At 41.5% G+C, this 15010-nt stretch overlaps 1 protein-coding gene across 8 annotated transcripts in view; it reads right to left on the bottom strand.

The window, feature by feature from the left end:
* Nucleotides 1-15010, bottom strand: part of DMD (dystrophin) — a 3186583-nt gene that overhangs the window by 10784 nt on the left and 3160789 nt on the right. For all 8 annotated transcript variants that reach the window (XM_044284724.1, XM_044284721.1, XM_044284723.1 and 5 more), the window contains one exon: nt 4439-4531. In XM_044284724.1, the coding sequence (XP_044140659.1) occupies nt 4439-4531 (93 nt within the window). The remainder of the gene's footprint in view (nt 1-4438; nt 4532-15010) is intronic.

The raw sequence follows: 15010 nt of genomic DNA on the forward strand, positions 1-15010 counted from the left end.
TAGTTGCCGCATATATGATCCAACCCATACTGTGCACCACTTCAATACAAGCCCATACCAGGCCCCAGATCATGGAAAAGATAGATCAGTGATTTGTCATTTTAACTTTTTATCCAGAACAACCACCTTCACAACCCAAAACATCACTTTCATTAATATCCTTATTGGGACGACTAGCTCATGTGGTAGTGCTCCATACTGGAAAATGTCCACATAATTAATTCAGCGTGAGGACCCATGCTCCATCACAAGCTTTGGTGACCAGCATAGCCACATATAGCTGCTGTTCCTGAGATAACAAACAGGTGAGCACCATCTCTTTGAGCAACTGGGTTTATACCTTTGTACTTGACTTTGTTACCCTATGGAATGGTTTGTGATTTTTTTTTTTTTGTTTTTGCCTCTGAATTGCTATTAACTATACCCGGCATAAAAATAGTCCCTAACATATAGCCCCAGAGATTATATTATATTATTTTATATATATATATATATATATATATATATATATATATATATATATATATTTATTGTGGGGATGTGCTCGTGGTAGGCTACGGTAGCGGCGGCAGTATTGAGGCAATCACAGACAGTCTTTGTGATACACCGTGACTTTATTCACACCAAAGGCATAACAGGCATTGTGCAGACCACACAGGTGCATATTCACATAGTGCATAAAACAAAAGTCCTTCCATAGAAAATAAACAGCAGGTTTGAGTCACCTTGTTTTGGACAGACCACAGCGGTCGTGCAGGCTTGTAAGCTACCTGCCTTTGTCTCCCTCAGGCCAGAGCCCCTTCGGCTCGTAGCACCACAGGTCCCAGGGCTATCCTTCAATGTGTGCTGCGCCCAGACTCTCCTTCACCAGCACTGACTCTGTCTGTGGAAATCTCCAGCACAGCAAGACACACCCCCACCCCCATCATCAGCAGGCTGGGTTCTTAAAGGCCCAGCTCCACCAAAAACCTGGGCTGGCCGTGGGGAACAGGCACCCCCCCACTCTTTACCTGTTCCCAGTAAGAACCGGCCCGGACACGCTGCGCCAGCAGCATTCGCCGCTGTAACCGCAATGATCCGGTTCTTACTCCACCGAGGCCAGGACCTCTGGTGGCACGTATCGTCCGTCCATTATTATTCCGGGGACTCTCCTACAATAAATATATAATATATATATATATATATATATATATATATATATATATATATATATATATATATATATATATATGTGAAAAATGGCGGCACTGACTACTGAACAGGAAAAATAGGGTGCACGTTCCAGGGGAATCGACTCCTTACCCCAATCAATGAATCCAGAAAAAGGACGGCACTCCGGTCTTGAAAAGGTAAAAGTGGTTTTAATCAACCTTACGGTACAACGTTTCGGCTCCAATACTGAGCCTTTCTCAAGCACAAATACAAATCAAGTGTGAGCAATTATATAGGTGAGCTAATTAAATTACACATCATGTGATCACTACACGTCCCACCCAGAGGGGCGTGTTCAATGTTAACCATTACATAAACAAAATTACAAAAATAGCAAATACAGAAATACAACAAATTTCATCAGTTACATATATCCGATGTTAATCCCATGTGAGACATCATTCAAGTGCATGTGTCAGACATTTATATATATATGGTGAATATAAGAAGGAAGAGGGCAGACCCATCGGCTGCATTTGTATTAATACACAGCCAGTGGATGTGTCCAAAACATGTGAACATACTGAGGGAGGAGCTGAGCTCCTCCCTCAGTATGTTCACATGTTTTGGACACATCCACTGGCTGTGTATTAATACAAATGCAGCCGATGGGTCTGCCCTCTTCCTTCTTATATTCACCATATATATATAAATGTCTGACACATGCACTTGAATGATGTCTCACATGGGATTAACATCGGATATATGTAACTGATGAAATTTGTTGTATTTCTGTATTTGCTATTTTTGTAATTTTGTTTATGTAATGGTTAACATTGAACACGCCCCTCTGGGTGGGACGTGTAGTGATCACATGATGTGTAATTTAATTAGCTCACCTATATAATTGCTCACACTTGATTTGTATTTGTGCTTGAGAAAGGCTCAGTATTGGAGCCGAAACGTTGTACCGTAAGGTTGATTAAAACCACTTTTACCTTTTCAAGACCGGAGTGCCGTCCTTTTTCTGGATTTATATATATATATATATATATATATATATATATATATATATATATATATATATATATATCTATCTATATCTATGTATATCTCTCTATCTCTCTACACATACACACACACACACCAAATGAAAATGCCGGACGAAAAAAGATGGCGGGTGCTAGGTCCAAGGGTATAGCTGCTTACCCAATATTATAGACAATATTGGGTAAGCAATATTCACCCATGTGGTGTAGGCAACGTTTCAGCTCATACAAAGAGCTTGAAAAAGGCTCTTTGTATGAGCTGAAACGTTGCCTACACCACATGGGTGAATAAACCACTATTTTTTTTATCTGGAGTGCTGTCCGGTTTCCTGTCTAAAAAATATATATATATGCCCCCTCCGTTGTCTAGAGAGATATTTAGCTAGTAGAGATGAATAAATTAAATGTGTCTGGGCCACTTCACCTTGACTATGAGATGACAACATTGAGAAGAGGGAAAGATACTGAGCATGTTAGTCCACCACTGATGCCAGACAGGGTGGACCAGATGGATAAACAGCAGGGGGTGCTGTCAAAGAGGAAAATGTGTTGCACAAAAAAAAAAAAGCTGAACACCAGTTCCAAAAAAGTTGGAACACTCTGGAAAATGCTAATAAATATGAATAAAAACAGAATACAATAATTTACAAATCTCTGATTAATATTTTATTCACAGCAGGACAGTGGCTCAGTGGTTAGCACTGATGCCTTGCAGAGCTGGGGTCCTAGGTTAGAATCCGACCAAGGACAACATCTGCATAGAGTTTGTATGTTCTCCCCGTGTTTGCGTGAATTTCCTCTAGGTACTCTGGTTTCCTCCCACACTCCAAAGACATACTAATAGAGACCTTAAAGGGAACTTGTCGGTCACTTTCTTTAATTGACCAGGTCAATCTGCCAACATCTTGTATTGAAAAGCTGCAGCTCATAATGATGAGTCCTTAATATTTATGAGCTCCTGACTCTCCCCGCCTACCTGCTGCTGATTGACAGTTTTTTAACCATATGAATCAGCAGCTATATCAGCAGGGGAGTGGCTATAGCTGTTAATTAAATAAACGCTGGACTCAATGACATCATGCTGGACTCAAATCAGCTCATTAGCATGCGGCATGTGGCATCTTTGTGTGTATATTATGAGATAACCATCTGACAGGACAGTTCAGCACCCAGACTCTGCAAAGCCATGTTGCTGTGATGGATGCAGTGTGTGGTTTAGTATTGTCTTGCTGAAATAGGCAAGGCCTTCCCTGGAAGAGAAGTTGTCTGGATGAGAGCATATGTTATTATATCACCTCTATATACTATTCAGCATTGACAGTGCCTTTCCAGATGTGTAAGCTACCCACTCCATAGGCACTAATGCAAACCCACATTCGTAAAAGATGCAGGCTTTTGAACCGTGCACTGATAAGCTGGATGGTCCCTCTCCTCTCGAGTCTGCATGACAGCTTTGGCCAAGAGAAGATGGCAGTATTTCTGGATTGTGTCGATATATGGTTTCTTTACTGCAGGATACAGATTTAACTTGCATTTGTGGATTGCACTGCAAACTGTTTTCACACACAATTATTTCTGGAAGAGCTCCTGAGCCCATGCAGTGATTTCCAATACAGAATAACACCTGTTTTTAATGCAGTGCCACCTAAGCCCCCGCAGATTATGAGAATCCAGTATTAACCATCGACTGTGTCCCTTGCGCACATGGATTTCTCCAGATTCTAAGAATCTTTTCATATTATGTACTGTATATAGGTGGGCTATTCAAAGGCTTCACTATTTTACATTAAGGAACATTTTTCTGAAATGTTTACACAATTTCTAGATGCAATTTTTCATAGATTAGGGAACCTCTTCTCATCTTTGCCTCTCCAACATGCTCTTTTTATACTAAGACATTTAACTTGCCACTCCAGCTGTTTTTATTAGTACCAGTCTTTGCCCCTGTCCAAACCTTTGTGACATATGTTGCTGGCATCAAGTTCAGGTAAAATGTCTCACTTTCAACATCTGCCCTTCAGGCAGTTTCAGAGAGCATAATATGGCTGGATTATACATTTTTGTTATGGTTGCAAAAGGTGAACTAACTTTGGTTCAACAGGAAGGCTGTTTTTTGGGTAGATATGCAACAGATATCCAACAGTTAAGCAATTCTGGTGTACGATTTAAAAAAAATAAATAAATAAAATCTTCATTAAAATTTTTAACTATAGATGTTCTTTGTCTATAATCCTTACCTCTTACGGTTGGGAAAGAGTTGTTTAGCTGCTCCATGACTTCCTCTAATCCTGTGCTTGTGTCATGTGGAGAACTAAGAACATCATCCTCACCTAAAATAAAATGGACCCATAAAATTTAGTTCTACAATACATTTAGAAAAATTTTCTTTCAACAAATGTGGATTAAAGTTGAGATTTCCCAGACATTTTGTAGCGCAATACAATATCAGTAAAAATACTTCTGCAAGTGAATTACAGTTGTGTAAAAGTTGCTGTTCAATATTGTGCATGGCAGCAGTCCATGTTTAGTGCCAGCTTAACCTATTACCTTACTTTGTATGATAATCATTGAAATCCAGTATATTTTGAAGCTATTTGCCCATAACAACCAAGTAAACTCCACCATTCATTGAAGCAGCATAACTCTTAACACATGGACGGTTATCAGACCTAAAGGGGGTGTCCCATGAAAAATATTCGTCAGTTTTCAAACCAGCATCTGGATGTGAATACTTTTGTAATTGCATGTAGTTAAAAATGTTGTATAGCCAGTGAGCTATTCAATAAAAGGTATCCTTATAGCGCCATCTGCTGTTTCTTTCTTATTTCTTTGTCTGACTCACTGAGAAGGCCGCACATGCTCTGTTTCATTCTACAACTGCCTCCTGAGCTGTGATAGGGAGACTATGGACACACCCCCTTAGCTGCAGCAGAAAAGACACTCCCCTTGAGCTGCAAGCTCGAGATAAATCTAGCAGGGCAATTAATGGGCAGATCTCTGGATCAATTTTGTTAGAAAGACATAGTCATGTAATATATGATGTCTGATTTTCTTTTTTTACATTAATTTTGGGATAACCCCTTTAAGCTGCCCATAAACATTAGATGTGTATTGGCCGACCTTCTAATGTGTATGGTGGCCTTCCAACACCTCCCTGATGGCCGATACCATGGGAGTTCTAAGGGACAACTTTCTGTAACTGGAATACCCCTTAATCTTTTCTCTGGTAGACAGACACTCTTCCTTTTCACACCATACATTAGGCAGCTAAAATGGCAAGCACTACTGTAGCAACAAGGGAGTTGACCACAATTTCAACGCATGCTGGATACCTTGAAAAGTTATTGGTCATAGAATATTACAAGCAGAGCATTGATAAACATGTTCTATTATTTATGTACAGTTGCAAGAAAAAGTGTGTGAACCCCTTGGAATGATATGGATTTCTGCACAAATTGGTCATAAAATGTGATCTGATCTTCATCTAAGTCACAACAATAGACAAATCACAGTCTGCTTAAACTAATAACACACAAATAATTAAATGTTGCCATGTTTTTATTGAACACACCATGTAAACTTTCACAGCGCAGGTGGAAAAAGTATGTGAACCCCTAGACTAATGACATCTCCAAGAGCTAATTGGAGTGAGGTGTCAGCCAACTGGAGTCCAATCAATGAGATGAGATTGGAGGTGTTGGTTACAGCTGCCCTGCCCTATAAAAAACACACCAGTTCTGGGTTTGCTTTTCACAAAAAGCATTGCCTAATGTGAATGATGCCTCGCACATAAGAGCTCTCAGAAGACCTACAATTAAGAATTGTTGACTTGCATAAAGCTGGAAAGGGTTATAAAAGTATCTCCAAAAGCCTTGCTTTTCATCAGTCCACTTTAAGACAAATTGTCTATAAATGGAGAAAGTTCAGCACTGCTGCTACTTTCCCTAGGAGTGGCCATCCTGTAAAGATGACTGCAAGAGCACAGCGCAGACTGCTCAATGTGGTGAAGAAGAATCCTAGAGTGTCAGCTAAAGACTTACAAAAAGTCTCTGGCATATGCCAACATCCCTGTTAGCAAATCTACGATATGTATAACACTAAACAAGAATGGATTTCATCGGTGGATACCACAGAGGAAGCCACTTCTGTCCAAAGAAAACATTGCTGCACATTTACAGTTTTCACAAGAGCACCTGGATGTTCCACAGCAGTACTGGCAAAATATTCTGTGGACAGATGAAACCAAAGTTGAGTTGTTTGGAAGAAACACACAACACACCAACATCAAAACCTCATCCCAACTGTGAAGTATGGTGGTGGGGGCATCATGGTTTGGGGCTACTTTGCTGCATCAGGGCCTGGATGGATTGCTATCATTGAAGGAAAAATGTATTCCCAAGTTTATCTAGACATTTTTCAGGAGAACTTAAGGCCATCTGTCCACCAGCTGAAGCTCAACAGAAGATGGGTGTTGCAACAGGACAACGACCAAAAGCATAGAAGTAAATCAACAACAGAATGGCTTAAACAGAAGAAAATATATCTTCTGGAGTGGCCCAGTCAGAGTCCTGACCTCAACCCGATTGAGATGCTGTGGCATGACCTCAAGAAAGCGATTCACACCAGACATCCCAAGAATATTGCTGAACTGAAACAGTTCTGTAAAGAGAAATGGTCAAGAATTACTCCTGACCGTTGTGCACGTCTGATCTGCAACTTCAGGAAACGTTTGGTTGAAGTTATTGCTGCCAAAGGAGGTTCAACCAGTTATTAAATCCAAGGGTTCACCTACCTTTTCCACCTACACTGTGAATGTTTACATGGTGTGTTCAATAAAAACATGGTAACATTTAGTTCTTTGTGTGTTATTAGTTTAAGCAGACTGTGATTGTCTATTGTTGTGATTTAGATGAAGATCAGATCACATTTTATGACCAATTTGTGCAGAAATCCATATCATTCCAAAGGGTTCACATACTTTTTCTTGCAACTGTATATTAGTTATACAAGAATAAAACATTAACCCCTTCCCAACTGATATTTTCGTTTTTGCACTCTCCCTGTCTTCCCAGAGCCATAACTTTTTTTTGTTTTTTCATTCATATAGCCATTTGAGGGCTAGTTTTTTTCTGGGACAAGTCATACTTTCTATTGGCACCATTTAATACCATGTACAATGTAATGGGAAGCTGGAAAAAATTGTAATTGGGGTTAACCAGGGTATCAGAATAAACACATATGGCCAATCAGATAAACAGTTGTAGGTTGCCTTCACAGGCTGCGGATTTTGTTGTAGAAATGTCCGTGTCCTTTGAATGGGATGGCAAACACATGGATTTCTGCAAGCTACATTCAGGTAAACGGAACTGGTTTTAAGTCATGGAAATTTCTGCAACAAAATCTGCTGTGTGTGAAGGCACCCTTAGCCTTGTGAGTATGAGATCATGCACAGTTGAACCTGGTCTGAGTGGTGCTTGCAGTGGCATGAAATGGAACAGTGGCTTCCACAGAAAAGAACAAGTGTAAAACTTATGGTGTCAGTTACAGCGTTTTTGTTGACTTTGGAGGTAAGTGTCTTTTTAACACTATTAAGACAAGGTTGAACTTAATGAGCTTGTGTCTTTATTTCAACCTTCAATGCAGTTTCAGAAACACTAAGAGACACTTAAACTATGTAGTGGCTAAAATGAGCATTAGAGATATTAAACAGACAATTCTCTCAGCTTGATTGAAGAGACAAACTGAATAATAACAGGGTGCAGCAGGACGTGCCACTGAAGCCGTTGACTTAATCAGTCCTTTCATTTTGCTAAATGTTTTAGCCACCGCTTAGAACAATTTGTAAACAGGCCTCTGCGTTGGCAGCTAAACAAGGACAAATCAATGTCTAATTCTGTGACTTTCACTGGTCTTAGGTACATTTTTAGTACTTCCGCTGCCCTAGTCACCTACAGCATATTAATCAGTAACATGTCCTATACTCCATCCTGGCAAAGTTCTATCTTGGCAATTTTTCAAAGAGGTAAGTAACCTTGTCGCAATGTTACACTTCAACTGTCATGTGTTTTTTGTTTTTTTTTAAGAAGGACTCTTGACAATTGTATGTCTGCATAACACAGCCATCGGCCATAAATCACTCCCATCTCAGGTTACCATAAAGAATGACTAGAACATACCTTGAGCTGCTTCGGACATGAAAAAGCCCAATTAGCCCTGCAGTAATGATATGTATACTGTGAGGACGAGCTACTGACATATGTAACGTGTCCTGCCGCTCCATTCATTCTTTATGGGAATGCCTGTAGCAGTGGCCCTCCGCAGATCAGTTCCATATCCCCTATCCACAACCTTTGAGACTTTCCTTTAAGTTAATCTCCTGACCTGGTTGTTCCTTTAGGGAGACAGTAAAACTGGACCTAAAACTGCATAAAAAGGCCAGATTTGATTTCAGTCTCATTTTTGTCCCATGTTTAGGGAGAACATTCTCCTCACCACAGCAAACCGGGATGCCACAAAAAGACCAGTCAACAGTCCCTCTAAGAGAAATCATAGCAGCCATAAAAGGTACATAAAGTGGTTGTCCAACCCTTTTACAAGAGATGGCCTATCCACAGAATAGGTAGTCATTCTCTGATCATTGGGGGTCCGATACCCAGTACCCCTGCTGATCAGCTGTGGTGCAGCAGCACCAGAATTCCACAGCTCCATCTGCTGTGCGCTGGACAGCAGCAGCAATCACAAGGAACTATACCTAATGCCCTTTCATTCAGCTGTATAGCAAACGAGACAACTGCCAACTGCATACGGAAAAACAAATGGAGGGGAGATAGACACAGCAAGGGCATTTGAGGGAGACGGAGATGGATCTCAGAAAGCATACGTAACAGATAGAGGCAATATAATTTGATCTGCTACAGTAATGTGCAATGCCTGCTGTAAGCAGAGTCACACACAAATGCTACGTGTGCAGGACTGGGTGGAAGGTGCCAGGGAAGTGGCAGAAAACACTTCCTGCTACAGGTTATTATGTCTCATTAACTCTGGTGCTCTCATAGATTATTCGCAAACCCCAGAAAAAAAAAAGCCATTTCCATTATAAAAAAAAAAAAAAAAAAAGCCTATTATCACATGAGAAAAATTGAATAATCAAAAGCCCAGTGATTACGATCCTCCATAATTGCACTTTCTTTCCTGTTCCCAGTAATCAGAAGCCAAGCAGATTTCTGGCTGTAAAAATGCACTGTATGGAACAAAAATACATCCGATAATTGCAATAATCAGTAATAAACACCACACAACTCAGACCCCATTATCTGAACTGATAAACCAACGGATGAATAGTTTCACCATCACTAAACATACCACTTCTCGTCAAAGTGGTACATTTTGGAGGTATTCTCTATGGTATAAAACGACCAGGTTTCCAGATGCAGGCTGGAGTAACGATGCCACTGTGAAAGAAGCCGGGCTTACCGTCAGAACAGAGGAGCGACATGGGTATGAGAACAGGCAAAATAGTTGATCTTATGGGGCACTAAGTGGATAGAACATGTGTGTAAATGGCATTCTCTAGTGCCATCTATTGGAGGACTACACTATAAGGGTGCATTCACACGACCGTAATTCTGGGTCCGCATCCTTTCCGCAATTTTGCTGAAGGGGTGTGGACCCATTCATTTCAATGGGGCTGCAAAAGATGTGGACAGTACACCATTGTTCCATTCCGCTGCCCCGCAAAAAATGTAAAGCATGTCCTATTCTTGCGGACAAGAATAGGCATTTTCTATAGAGCGCCGGCCATGTGCGGTCTGCAAAATGTGGAATGCACACAGTCAGTAGCCGTGTTTTGCGGATCTGCAACTTGCGGACTGCAAAACACTTACGGTTGTGTGAATGTAGCCCAAGTCAGAGTCTGGCCCTATAAACAGGCCTTGGATCTTGAACTCAGAAAGCATTTCCCATGACATGTTCCAAGGCCTGTTTAAAGAGGCAGACATTGACATGGGGGATCCATCTAAAAGTTAGGACTAGAAGCAGTTTTACTTCTCCTGGATACGAGCTTATTTCTATTCCCTTTCCCAGGAAGCATTCCCTGGCCTATAAAGGCCATTTTGCACAGGCAGATTATAGGACCAATTATAATAAATGAACGTTTGCATGAATACTCGATAACCGGCCCATGTAAAAGTGCTATGGAGCGCCTGATGAGCAAACGCTCTTTCATAGGGTGAAAGGTCATTGATGCATGAGCCAAAATCATAGTTTCTGGCCAGCAGATTGATCAGGTGTCCAGAAACAATGAATCTGTATGTGTCAAGTGATCGCTTCTCCCCATACAGCACAAGTGACGTGTAAATGTAGCTCTCACCTCTGCACACAATCAGGAATAAATAGTTCGTCCCCGATTATCAACTGGTCAGTGGAACCGTGAAAAGTGGCGCCAACTTGGAGAAACTATTGCCCAGTCCACAGAAAATGTATGACACCTGCTGTATGCACTACTATTAATATGGATGCTCTATGACACTATTCAGCTGTGGCGCTGTGTGACATTACCTAGGAGTTATAGTTACTGTTCGTCTGCTAACTGTATAGTGGAAATGTTAATACAACTCCTCATCATTTGTTCAAACTAGATTGTGAAGTATAGAACATAATGATGTTAAAGTGAGGTTCTAACTTGGGTTTTAGGCTACTTCCACACTAGCGTTATTATTTTCCGGCATAGAGTTCCGTACTATGGGCTCAAATCCAGAAAAGAACTGATCAGGCATATCCCCATGCATTCTGAATAGAGAGCAATCCGTTCAGTTTGCATCAGGATGTCTTCAGTTCAGTCATTTTGACTGATCAGGCAAAAGAGAAAACTGTAGCATGCTACGGTTTTATCTCCGGCGAAAAAAACTGAAGACTTGCCTGAATGGCAGATCCGGCATTCAAAATACCGGAATGTTGGAGCCGTCCTTCCGGTCTGTGCATGTGCAGACCTTTAAAAATTAAAAAAAATTAAAAAATAAAATACCGGCTCCGTTTTGCCTGATGACACCGGAAGGACGGATCCGGTACTGACCAGGCATTTTTCAGACCTGATCAGGATCCTGATCCGTCAGAAAAAATGACATGCGTTTGCATACAGTTTGCCTGATCAGGCAGGCAGTTCAGGCAACGGAACTGCCTGCCGGAATCAAACAACGCAAGTGTGAAAGTACCGTTAGTCAGTATGTGTAAAATCTAGCATCTTTGTAGTCACTTTTACTTTACTTTTTCTTTTCATGTATGTATGGTATATACAAAAAGAATGCTGCTACCTGAAGGCAAGCTGTGGTGACAAACTGTTCTACCTGAATTATAGCTTGTGGGAAAACATAGGGCAACTTAACTGATTAACAGAGGAATATGGGACACCAAGCCAAGCAGACCCGCAGCATGCAACCATACAACTACACACTAATAAGGCTTTTAGTCATAAATGGGAACAGGTGGCCCACTCATGTGAAGTGACTAAATGGTCACTATGGTGATCTTCAGTAGACCGGCAGGATTAGATTACAGCTACAATATGGCTTCAAATAGGGTGTCTTTGTTTTGCTTACCCAGCGTGTCCCTTATCTCATGGTATAAGAGTTTTGCTGCCTTTTGAGCAATGTGTCAAAATGGATCTGAACTCACTTATTTGGAAAAGTTGGAAAATGTGCATATATGGAAGGAATTGTGTACATTCCAGCTTATCGTGAGATGCCAATTCTGACCAGTTCACCTGGCTTCTTGGGGACTGAATAGATCTCCCACAATTAAATGCTGGCCCAAGAGACTAAAGTGCGGTTACAAGATTTCCTATGTAATTACGGTATCTCACGATACAATATTTCATGTACAGTCAGGTGGTACTTTATAAACACATGGCGCTTGAAGGGCTCATCTCTCCCAAGACAACCGCTTTTTAAAGCAAACCTGATGATTGCCTCACCACTAGCAATTAGCTGGGGAAATCGCGTCTAGGGAGACATTTACTCTGCAGTAGCCATTTGTTTGCAGGAACACTAAAATATGTACATGAACTTAAGTTTATGCAGTTTTTGACACGGACAAAATGAACAAAAGTAAAAAATAAAGAAAATGAAATAACTGAAGAAAAAGTAAAGTAGATCCAAAACGCTGAATTTCATAGTTGTTGACTGTATAACTTAACCGTTTCAAAAGTAGAGCTTCACTTTAAAGAGTATCCTCCAATTTCTCCTAATTTAAGGAATTTCCCTTCTTTAGATACTGACAACCTGTTCTCCCAATAGGTCATCAATATCAGATTGGTGCACGTCTGACACCCAAAACCGCAACAATTAGCTGTTTTTGGAAGCCAACAGCCCCAGAAATAAACCAGTGAACAGAGCATGAAGCAGAAGGCTCTGTCCACGATGTAGTGGTCATGTTGGTGCACTGCATCACAACTCCTATTCGTAACCAGTACACAGTAGAAAGAACGGATTACTTCCGGCTCCATCCACTATTCTGTTTCCAGCACCAGGTGTCGAACCCCCACAATCTGATATCCGGAGGACAGGACATCAATACTCAATATGGAATCTGTAATACTCTTACTTATTTGATATATTTGATATTGCGGCTAAAACCATCAGGTTTCATGCTGCTGAGATAGAAGTGGGGCTCTGGAAATAAAGTATATAGAGTACTACCAACCAACGGAAAGGGTTTTACTAGCATTTTCAGCATTCTATTAATGCTGCACCTCTACAGCTGAATCTATTGATATGCTTCATAGGCATATAAGAAGCCATCGGCATACTAGACAGATGTCTGTACATGTGGATAAGCAGTCTCATTAAGTTCTAAAGCATTTCAACAAGCATGCATATGTGCCTTTAGTTAGCCGAGAAATCAATACTCTGTGAGGGATTGGGATAATACTGAAGATGACTTTGTATGCATATTTTTCACTCTAAATTCATTTCTTGTTTCCATAGAAATAACGATCTCGGCTATTGATTATATGCATTACCACAGGGAAATGCTGCAGTAAGGATATGATCATTTGCTTAAGGATTGTTGTTTCCAGGATGAAGGAGAAAAAAAACAAAAACAACCATTTACTTTATTGACAGCCTGCAAAATTCCAGTTTAAAAGATTACAGAGATAATGGCTAAATGATTAGGGAGGTGCAGCCAAATACATGTCAACTCAAAATATATATATTTTTAGAAAATGGTTCTATTAGTGACAGCAGCTTTTCCATGCTGTAAAACTTGAAGGAACCCACTATAAGGCCAAATGTACATGGCCTTGGAACGCGGCCGTGAGCGGTCCGTGGTATGCCGGCCTGGCATCCTGCAGACAGCAGGAGCGCACGGCGTCATTGGTTGCTATGACGCCGTGCGCTTCATTCCGCCACTGCACTACAGTAATACACTGGAATAGATCATACGAGTGTATTACTGTAGTGCAGCGGCGGCATGAAGCGCACAGCGTCATAGCAACCAATGCCACCATGAGCTCCTGCTGTAAGCAGGATGCCAGGCTGGGATACCACGGATCGCTCACGGCCATGTGCATTCGGCCTAAGTCAATGGGAACCATACAATGGCACTGTGTTGTGGATCCCATTAGAAATGGAAGCCATGTGTACATTCCGACAGAGCCCAACATGTAATGATCCTACATATAGAAATCCACTTCTCTATCCATTCAGCACCTGGATTTCAGCAAAAGTATCAATTGGAAAGGGGTAGGCACCACCATTCTTGAGGAGTGACCAGAATCTTTTAGACATGTATGGCATATCCCATGGATGTCTTATAAATTGTCTGAAATGGAATACCTCTTTAAGTGTAAGCTATGTTAAATAGGTTGCTTACTCCAAGAAAGTGAGTTTGGAGCTGAACCCGGACATATCCCCATCTTCACCCCTCTGATATGGGCATTGGAGCATTTCATGCTCCAATGCTCTACTTTGCCTTGCACTGAATCGCGCAGATCAAAGGCATTTTATGGAGTTCCAGTGACGTACCAGGCTCTTCGTAGTGTAAGCTAGGTGGAGGCTTCCGCCCAGCAGTGAGCCCGGCGATGTCAAAGGCACAGATGGGCTTTAGCGCTGCCCTAGCCTGCCCCTGCTAAAGCCAGCCCATCAGAGCCAGTGATGTCACCAAATACACTGCTTGGCGGAAGCCTCCTCCTAGCAGTCTAAGAACATAAACACAGAAGCCCTTGAGGGGCCGGAGGGGTGAAGATGGGGATATGTCTGGGTACAGCTCTGAACCCGGAGAAGCCCTTTAACTGTATAGCTATGAAAGTATATTGCACAGTTTATTAAAGAGGTTGTGCGCCGTAATGATATTGATGACCTATACTCAGGATAGGTAATCAATATCCTATTTGGCAGAGACCTGTCTCCCAGCACCCTGCCCGTCAGCTGTCTGAGGGGGTGGCGGCGATCACTCCAGCAGTGCAGTGCAGTGTAATTACAATTGCTTGACCCATTCAAGCGAATGGCCGAGCAGTTATATTACACTGCACCAGGGATTAAACACTGAAGAGGACACAGTGCTTGCACAAGCACCGCCACCCCTTCAGACGGATGATCGGCAATGTTGCCCAGAGTGCCATGATCACACCGATCTTCCAGCATGACAGCTGCTCTCTGAAGTGGCTCTCTGCTGTGGCTAGAAGAACGGGGGATGTCCAAGGAAAATAATGCCCTATATGATGGCCACATGAAAATGGCATGTCCTGACATGTATGACCAAGGCAACATAAATAACATCGGCTCGACATCCTTTAGTTAAAGTAATCCTTTTAA

Source organism: Bufo gargarizans, chromosome 3, assembly GCF_014858855.1.
Source record: "Bufo gargarizans isolate SCDJY-AF-19 chromosome 3, ASM1485885v1, whole genome shotgun sequence".
NCBI lineage: Eukaryota > Metazoa > Chordata > Amphibia > Anura > Bufonidae > Bufo > Bufo gargarizans.